Source organism: Mauremys reevesii, linkage group 2, assembly GCF_016161935.1.
Source record: "Mauremys reevesii isolate NIE-2019 linkage group 2, ASM1616193v1, whole genome shotgun sequence".
NCBI lineage: Eukaryota > Metazoa > Chordata > Testudines > Geoemydidae > Mauremys > Mauremys reevesii.
The window spans coordinates 73,342,934-73,362,991 of NC_052624.1; the positions used below are offsets into that span (position 1 = coordinate 73,342,934).

The 20,058-nt window shown below is 43.8% G+C and overlaps 1 protein-coding gene across 13 annotated transcripts in view; it reads left to right on the top strand.

The window, feature by feature from the left end:
• The window catches only part of ZCWPW2 (zinc finger CW-type and PWWP domain containing 2), a 119,492-nt gene extending 105,652 nt beyond the window's left edge, over positions 1-13,840 (top strand). For 9 of the 13 annotated variants that reach the window (XM_039527102.1, XM_039527105.1, XM_039527109.1 and 6 more), the window contains one exon: positions 13,584-13,840. In XM_039527102.1, coding sequence (XP_039383036.1) covers positions 13,584-13,757 — 174 coding nt within the window. In that variant the 3' untranslated portion in view covers positions 13,758-13,840. Of the gene's footprint in view, positions 1-5,413; positions 5,507-6,494; positions 6,559-8,235; positions 8,311-13,583 lie in introns of those variants that run through there. The other 4 variants (XR_005594977.1, XM_039527112.1, XM_039527111.1 and 1 more) reach the window with 4 other exon arrangements.
• The last annotated feature ends 6,218 nt before the right edge of the window (positions 13,841-20,058 follow it).

A 20,058-nucleotide genomic window follows, 5' to 3' on the forward strand; every position in this document is an offset into this window, starting at 1 on the left:
GGGTTAAAATTTACTTAAAACAGCAAAAATTGTAGTCAGAGTCATGTTGCAATGTTTCTGGAAATATGCAAAAAATATGACACTCTCATTTTGGGTACCATTGTTTCACTGTGCTTACAGACTTACAGTACCACTTGGAAGTTCCACATCCTACCTCATCTAAACATATATAAAATAAGCTTTCAACTGATATGTGATGTAGATGTGTGTAATGTGGTACATTATACACCAAAAATATATCCCTTTTTTGGTAAAGTGCCACCTGCCTACAAAAGGATTGTCTCAATTTATAGTAACATACTCTTAAATCACAGCATCATACTCCTTCATCTTTTACTATGTTATGTTTAGTGTTAGTCTTTTTTATTTGAAAAGGAAATAGTTTTGCAGGATGTTTTATTCTCATGGGGCTCTTATTCAGTGGGATAGTGCCTGCAGCCCATTGAAGCTTTATCCGTAATACTCCATTCCCTTCATAGCCTTTGGAACATTAGTTCCATGCATTGCCACTGCATTTAAGGTTACAGCCCTTCCACCCACTCCTTGCAACACTGGTACTCCAGTGAACACAGGGCTTAATTAAGTCTTCTCTAGAGGCCTCTTTTTTAATTCTAAGGTTGTTTCTCAAAAAAACACTTCCTTTGATTCTCTTGGACTATGGGCTTCTTAGCTCCCCTTTGCTGGGCTTTGTTTTCTATAAGTTTTGATTTCATGTGCAAGATAAGATGATTCTTTAGGTCAAAATGGTTTCAGAACTGGTAAGACCATATTTGTTGGCTCCTCCTCTGGGAAAAGTGTTGTGTACCTGTTTGTACTTAAAATGATGGGATATGCCTAGTGCCTCACATAGCCTTTTATTTTAACCAAATTTTGGAAGCAAGGAATTGGGATAGGGTTGCACTGAGGCAAAAATTCTTAGTTTAGCCTCACTACGTCCTTTTTTTTCTTTAGAAATTTTGTACTTCATGGGGATATGGTGTACAATTATTTGTTGATCTTTGTGGGAATTTGCCATGAGAATTTTGCAATGTGTATTTAATAAAAGCTTCAAAGAAGAACTGCTATAATAGGAAAACTTTCAGATCTATTCAGTTTTGACATAAACTGAATGTCCCTCTAAATTGTCTGTCTTAATTGTTCTTGCTAATTACAAAATCATTTGTTTGCAGACAAGGGCTTTTTCCCTTTTAGCAATTCTCCTATTCACTCTTGCAATAAAGTCATAGTGCAGGGCCAAAGGCTCTCCCCTCTGTGAGATAAATATAAATAAGCTTTGCAAATGGAATCTGGAAGGATGGAGTTGCCTCCCTCCATCAACTTCCTCTTTCCTGTTTATAGAGACTCTGTAGAACTGCTACATGACATAGGTAGGGAGGGATTTGACTGCTTGGCTATATATAGCTTTAAATTCTCTGGCCATATCGATGCATCTCTCCTTCCCCAACCCTCCACCAAGATAATCACTCCATACTACTGAAGATGAAAGATGGAGTCCCCCAATCTCCTCCCACCAGAGAACTATTTCTTAGGAACATAGGATTTGATCAGAGGTCTATCTAGTCCAGTATCCTGACTGTTGCTAGTGGCCTAGACCAGATGCTTCAGAGGAAGGTGTAAGAACCCTGTAGTGGTCTGATGTGGGATAATCTGCCCCCTGCATTAGGGATAGATTAAAAAGGTATTTAGGTGCCTAAAGATACAGATACCTCTCAGTGGTGTTTATAAAAGCACATAAGTAGGTTAGCCACCTAACTCCCACCTTATCTGCTTAGGTGCTTTTGTAAATTCCTCTAAGTGCCTATATTCATCTTTAGGTACCTAAATACCTTTGTGAATCAGGCACCAGGTCTCATCCTGATCCTGGAGATTAAGTTAATCTCTGAAGCACAAAGTTTAATATCCTTTCCAAACTTTTTATAATTAATTATGAAAACTCTGGATATCCTTGATATCCATATAAATATCCAGTCTTTTTCAATCTCATGTTCTTGACCTCAGGTTATTCCAGTACCAATAAGTTCCAGAAGTTAGTTTTATAAAGTACTTCCTTTTCTTGATTTTGAATTTTGACCTTTTACTTTCATTATCTCCATTGTTCTTTATTATTATTATTATTATTATTATTATGAGACAAGGAGAACAGAAATTTCTGATCTGTGTTCTCTATACCATTCATTGTTCTACATACTTTTATTGTGAGTCTGATCATTTTTCTCCTTTCTAAAGTAAATAATCACAGTCTTTTCAATCTCTGTTCTTGACAGACCTAGATCATTTTTGTCACTCTTCTCTGAATTCCCTCTAATTCTGCAATATCCTTTTTGAAATGGATAAGGCTGCACTATATATTTATATAAAGGCATTATAATATTCTTTGTGTCATTCACCATTCTCATCCTTATCCTAACATCTTGTTAGATTTATTGACCACAGGTGCATGTTGAGTAGAAGTATTCATTGAGCTGTCTATAATGACGCTTTCTTGACTTGATACAGTTAACTTAGAACCCTGAAAGGTGTATCAATTATTTAAAATTTCCCCTCTAATATTCATTATTTTGCATTTATCAACAATGAACTTCATTTACCAGTGGTTCTAAAGGCATTTTGACCTAAAGCATTGTGCAGCATATGAGGCCAAAACTCAGGGGGAAAAAAGCACAGCAAAGGGGAGTCTTTCATACTGTACTCACTCACATAAAGAATACAGGTGAAAGGGTTAGATCTAAAATGCTGAATTTGTGAAATCACAATAATTTCTGTGGCAGCAGATTGTGTTATGACAAACAAAATAGATTTCACTGTAGGATCTAGAACAAGGTAAACTAAGTTGGGAAGGAGAAAATTTTCATTTAACCTCCACCCCTCATTTTTCAACATGGAAAGCTCCATCAAAATTTTAATAACAAAAAGAAGAGAAAAATATTAACTAAATACATTGCTTCCTCTAGAAATGTTATTTTCTTTCCAGTTTTCCCTGAACAGCCTTTTACCGAATACAAAATTTGTACCCAAAAAGAAAAAGAGGATTGGTTATATGATGAGCCTGTCAAACGTCTATCTGATAGAAGTATTGAAGCTATATTCTCCAGTAGATAGTAATGTATATCTGAGCTTTTGGCATAAGTCTTCAAGAGTAGCATAAGAGCATCTTATTCAAATTACTTAAAATTTTATTATAAAAAAATTAAGCTACATTCTTCAGGCTATGTTCATGCTTCCTGAGAATGAGTTTGCGAATGCAACAGTATAAGGAAAGGTCACCTACAATTTGTTTAGAAAGTTGGCCACTCCTTAAATGCCTCTCTGATGAAACTGGAATAGGTCAGCGTTAGTGGAAGGCTCTCCTACCTTCCTCTCATGTCCTACACTCATTTATCCAATGTTTTAATATTCTCTTAAAATGAAAAATGGGCTGTAGAATTATCATTTTGTTTATTGACCTTCAGCATCCTACAGAATGTTGTCCAGCATTATAAATGTGCTACATTCCACAAATCAGTGGCCTCTCTTGTTCTTGCCCATTCCAGAATCTCTCAGCCAATAATGTTTTAATATCATTCTGTTCCTGCTATAGTTTTGTGACATCAGTTTGTGTAGCATACAAGAAAATTTTGCATTTTGTTTAGCCTCCCAGTCTACAATTTTAAAAGATAAGAAACAATTACCATGAATAAAGAGTTTCAAAGCATTTAAACACTTTTATGACAATCAGCATTTATGAGTCTAATAGTAGTACTAGTGGTGCATATCATGCTTAAATCTCACTGGAAGTCTGGAAGCCCTGAGTTGGGGCTATAAACAAAACAAATGTCCATTCTGAATTAACACTGGTTGAAAAATCTTAAAAAGCAATGGCTTGAAATTATATATAAAATATTAAAATTAGTTGTAGGATTATTTAATATTGAAGCACGGTGAAAACTTGATTTCATTGAAATGTTATACTATCTGTACTACTTTGTAGCAAGATGAATGTCACTGAGGTCTGGTCTACACTACGGGGCGGGGGGTCGAACTAAGGTACGCGACTTCAGCTATGCGAATAGCGTAGCTGAAGTCGAACTACCTTAGTTCGACTGACTTACCCGTCCAGACGCGGCAGGGTCGAACTCCGCGGCTCCAAGGTCGACTCCGCCACCGCCGTTCGCGGTGGTGGAGTTCCGGAGTCGACCGGAGCGCGTGGGGAACTAGACACGATAGTTCAAACTCCGAGAAGTCGAAATCCCTGCGTCGACCCGCGCGGTAAGTATGGACCTACCCTGAGAGTGGACTCAGATATGCCCATTATAATTTTGGAAATGACATGAGTTTTTTCCAAATCGTTCAGTTAGAAATGGGAGAAGGTGAGGGCGGATAGCTTCTACCTGTGGAACAAAGTGTCCAACTCCTTGACACTACAGATGCCTTGAAATCCATATAAATCTCAGGACACCCTCAGGGGAGAGGAACATCTGAGCTTGTCTGCTGTTCCTTTGGCTCCCCGTTCCCAATGGCAGCTCCACTCCTTCGCAGTGGACTGTCACCCAATTTAGGAGTATGAGGAAGGAGCTCCTGTCTTATTACAAATCCATCTGATTCCCAAGGACTATGTCATACACAAACAGTTCTCACTTTGGGGGTTGGGTCCATAAATTCAGTAGTAATGGGTTTTTCAGTCTCCATTTTATCAGTAGCAGAGTCAGATGGTTTGATGGTCAGGCTCACTCTTCAGATAACTTCTTCTACTTAAGAACCCGTCCAGAATTTTCTCTGCCTCCACAAGTGAAGCAGGTGAAGAGTTAGGACATCTGTAATTTGGCCAAAGCAGCAAAGAGTCCTGTGGCACCTTATAGACTAACAGACGTTTTAGAGCATGAGCTTTCGTGGGTGAATAGCCACTTCGTCAGATGCATGCAGTGGGTATTCACCCACGAAAACTCATGCTCCAAAACGTCTGTTAGTCTATAAGATGCCATAGGACTCTTTGCTGCTTTTACAGATCCAGACTAACACGGCTACCCCTCTGATACTTGTAATTTTTTTCTTCTTTTTCCTGTTTTTCTAGGTTATTTTTCCCTCAGCTCTCTGCATTTTTTTCCTTTGTACAGAGTTAATGTCTTTTTAAGGGCAATTAAAATTTACCTCACAGAGCTCCAATCTCTCCCCACAGATTATCCCTGATATTGGCTGAAAAAGCTTGAAATAAGGGTTAGGACAAGGGCTGAGAGTATTGAAGGGGAAAAGTGTCTTTTGTTCCTCCAAACTTGGTGCTACCAGGATTGAAAAACAGGCTGTTGGGCTGCCTCATAAGATAGTGTGGTGGTAGCCATAGGCAAATGAGGGCCCCAGTAAGACAAGGCGCTGAAGAAAGTGCCACAGAACACCAGAGCCCAATCTCTGGCTCCTGACATGGACCGGGTTGCATTGCCAGGTATCTCGCCGCAGGAGCGTGCACTGCGAAAGCCACCGGGAGCTGAAAAACAGCCAAGGACACCAGGACTCAGTCTGCAGCTACTGATGCAAAGTAGGCCCCATTGCTGGGTGAACTATGAAGGCCCTAGGAGTGCCAGTCAACAGAACTGGTGCATGGTAGAAGTGCGGGACCCCAGTCACCTTCACTCCCTCCCCCCCTCCACTAGCCAAAGGATCATGGCAGGGGGGGCTATGAGTGTTGCAAGGACCTCCCTTTGTCCCTGCCAGTGGGTGTGCTGTGGTCAGGACATCCCCTCTGTTCCTTAGGGGTCTCAAGAACCACTGGCAGCACTAAAAAATTAGTATTCCCACCTCTGTCTCCTCTTCCCTTTGTAGAGGGGTTGCAGTGGCCACAGGCTGCCATTTTGAATAGGCTCTGGGCCTGCCTTCTTGGTAGCCATCTTAGAGTCTCTTCAGTGGAAAATTGTAGGCTTAGGCTGTCCTTAGCAGACTCTTATGACTCCAAATCCTCAGCCCTCTCTCTTGCTACTCCTCCCTCTGGAGTTAGAGTCACACATGCAGATATAAAGCAAAGAAATCCTAGAAGATCCCCAGAACTATTGTTTTTTCAAGTCTATTCTGTGTAAGATTGTTACTCTTGTTGAGATATCTCCCATGAGCACTCAGCCATCAGAGATTAAAAAGGGGATGAGGATGAGGCTAAAGAGACAGAAAATACCTGAAAATATTTTCTAGTGGGCTCAAAACTGACCCATACAAGCCCATTCTGGCAGACCTGCCTAAGGCTCAAAGGATGGAATGGTAAACTCAGCAAAGATAAAGCATCTGATTTAGAACAAAAGTCCTGTTCAAAACTTGCATTAATAGAATCAGCTCTCTGCAGAGACTATGCAGCAGTTTCAGCAGCCCTGAAAGCCTCAGTGGAGGCCACTTTTTTGCTGAAACAGCAAAGCCATACTTGCTTATACTGTGTCCCTACTCTCTGACATTCCTGAAAAGGGACAAGGGGGTGGGATCCTCCTTAAAAAGAATTTCCCTAAATCTGCTGTAGTTTCAGATGCCTCACTTGATGCTTTCAGGTCCTCCATCTGATCCAGGATATCCATGGTGGTCTCAAGAAGGCATCTATGGCTATGGACATGGAAGGCAGATATTTCTGAAAGACAGGTTTTTGGTAGCAAACCCATACTCTGGAGAGAAATTTGGCAGGGGGACCAATAGAAAAAGCAACCTCCAAAGCACAGGACAAAAACAAAATCTCTCTTCTATGTTAATGCTCATTAGAGAAATTTTAAGCTTTTTTCTAATGTAGGCAGCCTTTTCGGTGTTATGATGCTTCATATAGGTGGTGGGAGAGAAGAGATATTCTCTAAGAATAGGTGGGGGAAAACCAGGCCCATTAAACTCAGAGGTGACTCTCAAAAAGTAGATTCACTTCCACAAGTTCAAAATGGACCCCATTCATGTCCACCAGGGCAACTATAATCTAGGGTGATATTCTAACCTCTGTGGATCTGAAGTAGGTGTATCTCCACATTCCCTTCCTTGCGGCCACAGACAGTATTTTAGGTTTCCTTATGGTACTCTGCACATGGAGTACAAAAGCCCTTCTTTTTGGCATTGCCACTGCCCTCAGGGTAGTCATGGGTGCTGAGGGTAATAGGGCAATCTCTATGTCAGCAAGGGGTACATCTGTACCCTTTTTCTCATTGACATTCTGATAAGAGCTCCCTTCCTATAGAAATCAGAGACACTCAACTGACAGTACACATCCTTCAACAACATGCATTTATAATCAGTTTGGAGAAAAGCCAGCTCATCCCTAGACAGAACAATTGGGGGTTTGGCTGGACACCACACTCTGCAGTAAAAGACAAGCATGGATTGTGGAGCAAATATAAAACATTCTTCCTAGTCAGTGTTCCCTCATGAAACTCTTACTATGACTTCTAGTCATCTTAATTTCATGCATATGCCTACTCTCACGGGCAAAATTTCATTTCAGGTGCCCACAGTACTACCTACTGAGCTTCCCTACTCACATTCACAATTCCAACTCACACACTGTAAGACAGGGGTTCTCAAACTGGGGGTCAGGACCCCTCAGGGGGTCACAAAGTTACTACATGGGGGGTTGTGAGCTGTCAGCTTCCACCCCAAACTCTGCTTTGCATCCAGCATTTATAATGGTGTTAAATATACAAAAAATGTTTTTAATGTATAAGGGGGGTCACACTCAGAGACTTGCTGTGTGAAAGGGGTCACCAGTACAAACGTCTGAGAACTACTGCTGTAAGATTTCCCTCCACAGTAAAAGGTCCCTCAGATGGTGGTTACATCTGACAAGATTCACAGACAATATCCACTTGGCAGAGCCACTGAGAGACACCACAATGATGGATGCCAGCTTGGAAGGATGTGGAGCTTACACATCTCAACATGATACAAGGGCAGTGGTCACAGATGGAATCTCAGTACATCATAAACTGCTTCAAAGTGCAGGCGATTCACCTAGTCCTTCAGGCACTCCTACCCCACTTAAATTCCAGAAATATACTTGTATTCACAGTCAGCACAAATGCCATAGCATATATAAATGGGTGGGGGGCTCAAGGTTGAGCTCATTACAGCTGTAAGCCACAACTTTCTTTGGGTGGGCTGAGAGAAATATTCTGTCAGTTCTAGCTATTCATATCAAAGGAAAACAATTCCACAACAGATTGCTCAGCCACAGAAGGGGGAATGGTGTCTCCACCATAGAGAGTTTGACCGCATATCCCAGACCTTTAGGAAACCAACATGGGATCTCTTTGCATCCAGCTCACTTCCAAGACGAACAACTTCTATGCCAGGAGGGGAGATTGTCGGCCCAGGGAAGTTGATGCTTTCTCCTAGGTATGGCAAAGGGCTCTGCCTCTTTTTTATATGATAATATGCACCATCTAACAGGTATGCAGACAACAGTGGAGAGGTCAGTGACCCTCCACTAACATTACAGTCCATGACGGATCTACTGTCATGGGACCATCTGTTCCATTGCTACCTGACATCTCAACTTGACTGCCTGGTTATTGAGAGGTCACCTTAAAACAGAACAAAACAAACAAACAAAATCTATCAAATCCTCAAACTAAAATAATCCAGTGACAGAGTTTCAGTCATACTGAAGTCCAGAAAGTTTTCCACCAGCTCTTGGTATGCAATAATATGGAGAAGATTTGATTTTTGGTGCTCATCAGAAGGATACACAGCAGGATCAACACTGGTTAAATTGCTCCTAGAATTTCTGACAGGAAAGCTGGTCTCAGGGGCATCTGTACAACTCACTTGTACAGATGTGAGTACAAGCATTGGTTATAGCCTTAGTTCTGGCAGCCCAGGGTCAACCTATCTGACCCCATCACCAACACATAAAACAAATAAATTATCAATGCTCCTGCCCTTATCATACCTCCTTCCATTCAAGGGTAAGTCCATGGGATCTTTTCTAATATTAGATGCTTTTGAGGGAATCGGGTGTCAATTTTTGACTCACTCTCCGAAGGGTCACTATATTTCCTGGCAATTAAAGTCACCTTTCTAGTGGCCGTAACACCCACATGAAGGGTATCAGAGTTGAGAGCCTTCTCTGTCCTCCCTCAAAATTATGTTTTTTCTATAATGAAAGGGTGGTTTGACAGACAGACCCATCATCCATTCCTGAGATAATTTCCTTCTTACCCTAATCCCAGGAGATTTCACTCTCCTCTTTTTGCCCAAATCCAGAGCATCCAAAAGAAAGGGGTTGGCACATCTTAGATGTCTAGAAGGCAAATTAAGATGTATGTTTACAGTACAGAAGTCTTTAGTGAAGCTTCCACTTTGTTCATTGTAAAATACCACATAGCTAAGGGATGGAAAGCTTCCAGGTCCTCCATAGCAAGGTATATTGGAAGGGGGGAGATTTTCCAAGGAATGTAAAGCTAAGGGTAATCTCGCTCATTCAAGTTTAAAGCCCATTCCAAGAAGGCAATGGCAGCTTCATGGGCCATTCAGTCCAGTGCACCATATGGACAGTTTTGCAGGGCAGCAATCTTGGGTATCCCTGCAAATGTTGGCTAATTTCTATAAAATGAATAGACTTCAGTTAGGTGAAGCAGACTTTTGTAGAAGGATTTTCTAAGCCATAGCTCACTCTTAGCCAACCCAACAATTGGTAGTGATGGGGGTGAGTTGGTAGTACTGCTAAAAAATTGGATGACTATTGAATTTATGAATCCATCTCTCAAAGTGAGAATGAAAAAAAATTGTCTCACCTGGAAATTTTTGTTCTGGATAGGGGGATAGATCTATGAATTCATCCCACCCTGTATTTTTTCATCTCCTTCTTTCAGGAGGTTATTGCTCAGTAATGTTGCATTGTTTTCTTTCCTTTTTAGGGAAAGCTGATAGATAACAGGTATTCTTATATTAAATCAATGACCCTTGGGGTTATCCCAGTTAATGTGTTTTTGTCAGGTTAGACTGTTATAATATATGGAGATATACTTATCTCATAGAATTAGAAGGGACCCTGAGAGGTCATCAAGTCCCACCCCCTGCCTTCACTAGCAGGACCAAGTACTGATTTTTCTCCAGATCCCTAAGTGGCCCCCTCAAAGATTGAGCTCACAACCCTGGGTTTAGCAGGCTGTCCTCTGGGCGCAGCCTTGCTCGCTGTGTGTCTCTGTGAATTCCCTCGCCCTCTTCTCGTCCCGTCCTCTCTCTGCGTCTCTCTCCCTGGCTCTGCTGGCCACTGCGGCCTGCCCTCCTGCCTCAGTCTCTGCCCCCCTCCTCCGCTGCGCCCTGCCCCCTGATCCCTCCCCGTCACACCCAGTGCAGCCCTCTCCCCGCCCAGCGCTCTAATCCTCTCCTGGTGCGCGCTCGTGCCATTGGCCTCCCCCAGGGATGGCCCGTGCACGATCCCACTGGCAGGGGCAGGTGCCTGCCTGATGGGGGCTGGGGGGGGACCCAGGCCCCCTGCCGCCTCCTCCCTCTCTCCCCCTCCAGGCACTCTCTCCCTCTCCTTTCCCTCTCCCCCCCTTCCTTGCACCCCCCCTGGCCCTCCCTTCCCGGCCCTGGCCCTGGGCCCTTCAGGGCCTGCAGCCTCCCAGCCTCCTCTCCCAAGCTCCCAGCCCTCCCTGCCCCCGGCCTCCTGGCAGCCCCCCTCCCCTCGCCACCTCCCTCCCTGAGACTCTGACCCTTCCCTTGGCTGGCCCCAGCTGGACCCCCTGGGCTGCTCTGCTGGCAGGCTGCTCAGCTCTCTCCTGGCTCTCTTTGGCTGGCTCTTCTCTGGGCCCCTGCTTGGCTCCATCTAAGCTTCAATCTTCACTGTCTTCGCACTCACCTGGCACTCTGCCACTCACTACAGGAGAGGCACCCTCCCACACTCCACCACCAAGAACCCAACCCCCCCTAAGAACTCCTCCTCCCCCCCCCCCCCCTCTCTCCAGCCCTCAGCCCCTCCTTCAATTGGAGCGCCCGCCCTCCACTCACTGACACACCTGCTTCCTTCCTTCTTCTATTTGGGTCCCCCCCTCCCCTCTTCTATTGTCTGTGGTCCCACCCGTGTGGTCTTCTTCCACACCTGGGCCCCCACCTTGCTTTGCCCTCCCGTGGGTTGGCCCTTAAGTGCTTTCTCTGCTCCCTTCAGTCTGACCTACAGCCTCCTGGCACCCTCCCTCTTTGCTGGCAGGGCGTTCCCTCTTTAGTTTTCCTCACTCCCTCTGCTCTTGACACTGGCTCTTTGCTGTTGGGGCTTAGCCCCACCCCCTTCCTGCCCCGCCCCTGCCACCCTCTCTGCTGCTGCCTGCCCTCTCCTGCCCCTTCTCTGGCCTTGGGGAGGCCTGGCCCCTCTCTGGGGCACACCCTTTTCACTGTCCTCCACTCACACCCTTTCACACACCCTGGTGGCCCAGACTCCCTGGGTCTCTGGCCAGGTTGTCTGACTCTGCCTTCTCCTCAGGGACAGGCCTCTCCCCTCTCACTCCTGGAGTGGCCTCTGTCAGCAGGCAGCTCAGCCCCCCAGCCCAGGCCCCGGCCTCGCGCCCTGCCTCCTATCTCTCTCCTGGTCTGTATCATGGATCCACCTGCAGCAGCACCCAGCAGGCCCAGCACACTGCTCTGCGGCAGCAGCCGAGAGCTACCCCCCAAGCCTCAGTTTCTCTCTCTCTTCTTCATTTCTATCTTCTTCTTCTCTCCCCTAGTCTCATCTCAGCTCTCTCTCTTGTCCCGCCTATGTCCCCTGGATCATCAGGACCCGCTCCGCCCACACATTCTCACCACGTGTAACGTGACTGACGCCCCCAGCAGCAGCGCCTCCGTGTAGCTCCTGGGAGTTAGCTGGTTCCAGTGTGTCTCCTCTCTGTCTGTGTGTCCCGTCCTCTTCTCTCTCTCTCTCTGCTGCTCTCTCGGGCGCATGGCGTCGGCTCGGGCCCGCCCTCTCGGTCACTGCTCCCTCCGCAGCCCCCAATCCATCTGCCAGCTCTCCCAGTCCCTACCACCCCAGTCACCCAGTATTCTACCCCGCTCTCGCTCGATCTCTCCTCTCATAGATGGGATCGAGGCACGATGATGGCCTCACCCTGGGGCCTGGGTGTGCTGCACTGGGGAGGGGGGAGGGACCCAGGCCTCTCCCCCTCCTGGTCCCAGCAGGGGACCCCTGGCCTCTGCCTCCTTCTGTCCTCTCTCTCTCCTTTCCCTGTCCTGGGCCCCTCGCCCCACCCCCCCTGCCCTCCCCCTTCCCCTCCCTTCCTGCAGCCTGGCAGCCTGGCAGGCAAGCTCAAGCTCCTCTAGCCTCTGGCAGCTGGGCCGCTCTGCCGCTGTGCAGTGTCTCCTCTCCCAGAGACTGACCTTCCCCTGTCGAGCCAAGGCCTGGAGAGACTGACTGCCTGCCTCTGGGGGCTTATATTATACCTCTCTCTGGCTGGGTTTGGCTGGCTGCTACTAAACCTGCCCTGATTGGCTCTCTTCTCTCTCTCTTCTACTGTGCTCACAGGCGCACAGGGCCTGGCCTGCCGCCTCACTCACAGGAGTGGGGCAATCCACCCCACTACACAGGCCAATGTGCAAACCACTGAGCTATTCCTCCCTTCTCCCTGCTTAGATGCTGAGCAGATTTTTTTGCTACTGTTAATATGTGAAAGTGTGTTATGCAGATTCGATAGCAGCTTTGGAAACAACTCTCTGGAGGGGCTATTCAGTGGGAGGAGTTATCTGGAGAGTCAGCTCGGCCAATCAAAACACCGGACTCCACCTCCTATAGCAGAGAGACTGTAGAACCCATCACTGTTGAATTTATAGACCCATATCTCTACCCAGAATTAAATTTTCTGGGTAAGTAAGACAAATTTTCTCACTTAACCAGTCTATCTCTTTAGTTCCCTCTTAAGAACCATAGTGCCTAAGACTTAGAGAGGCTTCTGTATCTGTAGTTGAGGAGAAAACTGCAGAGGCAGTGCCTTGACACATACATTCATTTGGGGGTCTTTGTCCATAGTTTGATAATCTACAGGTTGCATAGTGAAGAGTAGCATTGCTTCCCTTTGGTTTGAGATACATTTCACAGTATTCTTGGTAGAAAGTGGTTCTTACATTTAAGCTTCACATATTAAGATCTCAGTAAAATGACAATATAATAGAAGAGATTTTGGTTTATTAAGGACACATTTACAGGAGGACTTACACTTACTGGTGTAGATTTACACCACTGTGAGCGGCAGTGTAAATCTACAGTGCTCCAGCATGTCATGCACTAAGTGTCCATGGGCACTAAAAGTTTCAAGTGTGTTGACGTGCTGTGGTTTGAAACAGCAGTAAATCAAAGTGCACTAGGGAATTTTTACTGTGCATCAGTAGGGTCCACATGGACAGTTAGTGCATGGCCTATTGGAAGTGCTGTAGATTTATACCTCAGCTTACCGCTTATTGCTCATATAAACATACCACTATATTCCTCCAGATGCTTTATGTTTACCGAAAAGTATGTCCAGGCAAATTCACACTTTGACTGCTTGTGATGAGAGTTTTACATATATTTGGACTATGGATTGTTGACATGTTGAGTTAACTTGATAACAAAGCATATTGCTTAATGTTGTTGTTTTTAAATTTAATGTAATGCATCTAGAGAATGCATATTTGCTTTTCAGGTAACGAAATGCAGCACAGAGAGTACTGAAGGAAGTCCAATGGAAAACTACACTCAAGAGGATTGTATTATTATGGATGGGATAGCTTTCAGGGCTGGGGAGTGTATTGAGAACATAACCAACAAATTTAAAGAAATAGATTCTTTAATGGCTGAATTCCAAGATAGCTTGTAGCACTTAAAAAAAAAAAAAAGGAACCTCTCTATCCACTTTTCCATTTAGTCATAGATTCTTAAGTGAATAATTTGCATAGTTACAAAGGCAGTTATTTTAATTTAATGTTAAAAGTTACCTGATAACATTGCTAACAAAACTAAAATATATTTTCAATTTGATAGGAGAGATTTAAAAGTAAATATCCATTTATAATTTTGTTGTTATTTTCATGGAATATTTTATTAAGGCTTGAAACAAATTGTAAATAACTGAAAACTAGATTTAAAAATAAAAGCAAATAAGCTTGGTGTAGTGATTCTGAACTCATCTTGAATTCTGGAGGGATTCTGGCAAGATGGTGGATCTTCAGATGTTCAGAAGGAATTGATTAAAGTAAATCCTCTAGTAGTCATAAGTTTATATGGCTGAAATGCAATTTAACTACATACCTTTCTCTAATATGAAACATTGATGGAGTTTGTTAGTCCTTTGATCCACCTGTGCAATTCCCTTTGGATTCTATTCAGCTCAAATTCACCTCTGGGTAACCCACCTGGAGGCTGCATACCATTCCTAAGAATACGTCCTTCTTCTTTGAGTGGCATCTGGATATTCACACTTGTGAATCAAGGAGCCTGCACCATGAACTTCCACAACCTTCTTGAAAGCAGTGTTTGTTGGGGCCAGTTGCATCTCTCAACCTGGAGAGTTCTGAGGATATAAAAGGGGAAATGGCCCCAGTTGTTTCTCAGTTCCTTTCTAACCACTGTAGGTACAGGAACTCAGATCACACAAAGTGTCCTCAATGCTTCCCTCATCTGCATTTCGTTTCTCTTTCTTTTTCTGTCCTTTTGAGGCAAAATTTGTTTATAGTTAGTCTGTCAGTTAGTCAAGCTTTTCTTTTAAAGAAAAGAGGAGATGCTATGTGCTTAAAGTGGAGCCAGTTTCCAGAGGATCTATATCCATAGACCAGATCCGGATCTGGCAGCCAAGCATGGATTGGGGGCTGAAAAACGTGGATCCAGATCTGGCAGCCAAGGTCTGGAGGTACCAACCCCCCGCTCACCCCCAAACCAAACCGAAAAAACAAAACCCAAGCTGTGTAAAGATCCATGGCTGACAAGTATGGGTTTGGATCCAGATGGATATGGGATCAGAACCTGGATCCAGATTTGACAGCTAAACATGAAGAACTGCCAAGCATGGGATCTGGTTATCTGGGAGCCAGCCATCATGAAGATCTGATATCTCTGACTTTTGAGAGATATGGTCTAATAGTTCTGTACCTCTCTTGGATCCAGCCCCGGGTCAGTGGAGTATGTTACTAGATTTCCAACACAATGATCTTTTCAGAGTTATTTGACTTACTGATGCTGTTCCCAACATCCACTCCCAGTTTTGTGAATTCAGTGTGAGATGTGGCTCCTTGTAAAGGCACTGGAGCTGAGAGCTGTTTCTCTGACTTGCAAAGGTTTTCTACACTTCATGAAATTAAAATCTGTCTAAATTCTGATGGACGACATTATGGGAATATATTGCACAGACTACCAAAGAGGGATTTGCTTTAGCCAGTTGTGTCAGGGAAATTACCTGTTCATAAAGTTGAGTATCCTCATTGTATGGATCCAGGAAAAGATGACGTATTGATAGATTCTTTGAGAAGAATTTTCACTCAACTGTACAAATGCTATATCAAGGGCTCTATCATGTATTGTCATGTTTGTACAAATGAGGTAAATACCAGTTATGTCCTTTCCCTTAGGGAGAATGTGCTTGTCTGTGGTTCTGAACCAAAGACAGGCAAGTCCTAACCTCAATATTGCACTCATTTTCTGCACTAAGAGCAGGAGCTTCTCTGTTGCCCTTGATTCTATTAAATTACAGGTTTCAAATGATGGTTCAGTTGATACTAAGTTACAGTCAGTAGCCCTGGTTAGAGATTGTCAAGTCTTTCTGTGAAGGGGTCTGCTCACCTGTGGCACCTCCTGTTCGCCGTCACAGAGATTAGCTCTGCCAGCTGGTGCACCCTCTCTAGATGGTGCCTTTTCTGTCATTTTCTCTGGCCGCATACCTGTCTCAGTCCAAGGACCGCAGCATCCTCTTCATGACTCAGCCCTCCAGCTGGGTCACCATCTGTATTTCCCCCTTTTAGGAGTGAATACCACTGTTCAATAGTCAAGCCACTTCCCCAATGGTGAATAGAGGTGACGTGGGCCAGCCCACTGCTTCAGGTCCCGACCCAGGGACCCTATAGATAGAAGCCTTCTGCTGTGTCTCCTCATCTTCCTTCAATGCTGCTTCAATTCCCTGGGTCACTTCCCCATGGCCCCAGCACCTTCTTTGCACTATTCTCAGGGCATTCAGTCAGCAAGTCCCAGCAGCCAGCCAGGAGCTCCCTATTGCTCCCCTGGTCCCTGCCATCAACTGCTCTGTCCAAGGTGCTACCCTTGCTGCTAGGAACACATTCCTCACTCCTTGGGCTCCATGCAGCAACTGATCCTGTTCTGCCCCACAGCTCCTTTTGTACTAACCTGCTGGGCCTGACTGGTTGCTCCATTCAGCCTTCCTCCAATTGGTTGCTTCCTGCTCAGCCTCCCTACACTGCTAGGAGGACTTGCCTCCCCTGCTCTTAACCTCCATTAACCGATTCCACTTGGGTGTGGAGTGAACACCCCATCACACTTTCATGCAGTATCATGGGTGTGTATAACCTCCCAAGCACTTTCTTGAGGGCGAGTGTGTCTCTCCTGTGGCCTGCCTCAACTTCCCCTCCTTAATGAGGTACAAATGAAATGACTTAAACAGCCTGGTCAAGGAGAAGCCAAACACTCTACAGCAGTATCTCTCCCTTTAATAAAGCCTTCTGAAAGGAGCATTTGTACAAGGGTTTAAAGGTTCTTACCTCTGAGCTCAGATAAAACTTAAAAGTTCCAAAACAATAGATTCTAAGTTCCGGCAGTAGATTTGTAGTCTTTTCCCTGCTTATTCAGAGTCTCTCCCAGGCCTCCTTACCTGAAAAGTTTTTGCCTAATTCAGGCTTGCTCGGAGCTCCCCTCTTCTGGAGCTTCCTGTCTTCTTCTTCTTCTTCTTCTTCTTCTTCTGCTTTGTGGTGAAGAAGATTAACCCACTGATAACTGCCACCTACTATATTCCTTGTACAGTCATGCCAATATATTCTCTCTACCCAGTGCTATATCCTTAAAACATATGAGAGCTTTTTGGCTGTTACCCACTTTCCCAATACTCTTCCTAAATCTCCTATAGTATATTCTGTCACCTTAAAGTATTTAAATTCTTCATAAAAAGCCTTTCTTTCCTGGGAAACTCCCTGCATTCTCATAACAGATGATCAATTCTTTGTTTAATCTTACATGTGCTATATAACCTATCTTTGTGTTCAGTAAATATAAATTATTATTCAGTGACCAGTTAAAGGTTTAAATATGAGTATTTGTCTGATCCTTTAGTTACTTTGGAGTTGTGCAGTATCGTCTATTTTGGGGCATACTTTATAGAATGTATTCCTCTTTTCTCCTTGGTCCATAATTCTCACCATTCCTTTTTTAATTCTTTTTTTAAACTAAACTTTTAAATTCCTACTTACTCAAAGGAATATTTATATCAATCTCCCCATTTTTTAAAAACATTTTTCACTTTCTTATCTGCCATTTCATTGCTAGCTATCCCAGCATGTGAGCTTCTTTTCTCTTGAAGAGCTTGAGCTCTACAAAGGTTTTTATTAGACCCAGGTGTTCCTTACTTAATTAACTACCATCCAGCTACTTAGGCAGCTAACTACCCCAGGTGGATCTGGGTTAGCTCATTGCCTTCAGTGGAGCCTGTTGCAGGTAGGTTGGGCATGTTACAACAGGGCTGCTATGTGTATCTCTAGTACTGCTTGGGGTAGTTACTTTGCTGTGAGAGCTGCAGAAAAATACACTAAAAGAAGATGCTATTCTTGGTAGCTGAGATAGCCACTAGGCTTGTATCTTAGTAACTATCTCCTTTAAATTGCATTATTACAGGACAAGGGATGACCATCCCCATCCTAACTGTCTAAGATGCCTGGGCTTTCAATCTCTTTCAGAGAATGTTTGTATGTCCAAGTCTCATTTATATTCAAGTAGGTAGGTATCATACTTTGCACATTTAGAGAATGTTGTCATTGTTTATTTGGGACCAAAACTTATCTACAAATTTGCCAAAGTCTCGGAGAGATGGAGCTGACACAAGAGGAACCATTCCACCATCGTCCATGTTTGTCCATGTAACACATTATGTTTGACAGTTAGCATGATCTGACAGGGCTTCAGCCTCCTGGAACTGTCAATCCTCATCCAGAACATAGACAGCATCTGTGGCATGCTCTCATGCTGTGTTCAGCACGCCATGTTGCATGACTGATACTGCAGATATGTATCTGAGTTTTAGCCATTTTTTCCCCTCATTAAGACTTGTTTTAGGAGAGTGAGAAGATCAGTCATGTCTATCCACTCTTGACATGGCATCCAGACCCGATTCCTGTTTTGGCAGTTCTGCTGTCTTTCTTTACCCAGAACTTCCTGTCTGTTGTACTGCTCGCTAAACTCCCACAAGTGGAAATATGCAGAAGCCACCTAAAGAAGAAATGAAGGTTACTTACCTGTAACCAGAATTCTTTGGGATGAGCCGTTGCATATTGATACTCCCTGCCCACCTTCCCTACTTCTTCAGAGTCTCAAATTAGGAATTACTCAATTAGAGGACAGGTTTCAGAGCAGTAGCACCTCATTGTTTTTGCTGAATTAGAGGAAGGAACTGAGGGGCGGTTGGGGCCACTCCTTATTTTTATATCCTCAAAATTTCCAGGATGGGAGGGTGGATGGGGGATTGGCCCCCAATGTATATTGTTTTCCAGAATGTTCTGGAAGCTCATGGCCCAGGCAACTGGATCCTATAAATGTGGCTATGTAGAGGCTCATCTCTAAGAACTCTGGTCACAGATAAATAGCCTTCATTTCTCATAAGTGGCCATGTTATGCATTTTGGCATTGGATGGTTGCTATAAGACTTGAAGGAATGATCTCAGGAGACATGCAGAGGACACCTACTGCAGTGCTTTCCCCGACCTCTTGCTGGAGAGTGAGGCTCTCTCTTACTGACAAGATATGGAAGATTTTTTAAAGGGGGTTCAAAGTGCATAAATGTGGTTTTCAGAGGAGTTTAAAAGAGTTAGATGCCCAAATCCCAATCTCCAAACTAAAACAGAAGTTTAAAAACAAGAAAAAGAAAAAACAAATGTACACAAACTATTAACATAATAGGAAAGGGTCAAAATATAGCCAGTACATGCAAACAAACAGAAAAGACAAGAGTTAAAGCAAATAAAAAACTAAAATAGCAACATAAGAGCAGGAAGAGGCAGATTATATTTTAATGTTAAAGATGGTTGAAGTTTTTTAAATTTTGGGAGGTCAAAAATGGCCTTTTTTCAAAAAGTGTGTATCATCATTGTATTATCATCATTGTAAAAAATCATTTTTTTGAAAAAAAATGTCATGCCTTTAAAACATTTCCCCCCAAAATTTACTTAAAGGGTTATTGGAATGATTATCACAATTTTTCATTTTCTGAAAGCCTGATAAATGGGAGTTTTGCCATTGACTTCAATGGCCCAAGATTTCACACTGCAAGTAGTCTCATTGACTTCAGTGGGACTACTCACAGTGCCTAAAATTAAACACAAATGTAAGTGTCTTCAGGATTGAGTCTTCAGATTGTAAAATCTTAGGGCAAGGAAATACTTATTGCATGTCTATAATACACCTAGCACATTTTCAGCAATATGTAAATAATAATAATACAGAGTTCTTTTCTGAGAGAAAAAACATTTTCAGGAAGGAAAGAGAACACAAGTACTCCCTTCAAGTTCACTAAAGATGAAATTCATCTGCATGTGGAGAGCTGCTGCAAGTCTTTCCATGTGACTTAAGGCCTATATAAGGGTTGCATGGGTCTACTGGTTGAGCAGCAAGAGAGGGGTGCCTGTACACACACTGTGTGCTGCAGAAATGGTTTCCATGTCACATAAGACAATGTCAAAGGACATATCTGATAAGCAGAGAGACTGCAGTTGCTAATTACGTGGATTCATGTTCTATTAACCCATGCAAATAGTGTGCAGAGGCTACAACCACTGTTCCAGCCTATATGCCAGAGCAGCTGCAAGAGATAAGCAAAAGGACAATTCTCAGTTGTCCCACTTCCTACCCCTGATTTGGAGGTGTGATGGGGTATACTTGCCCTGCACTGGACAGGAAGGAGTTAACCTCATACTGTG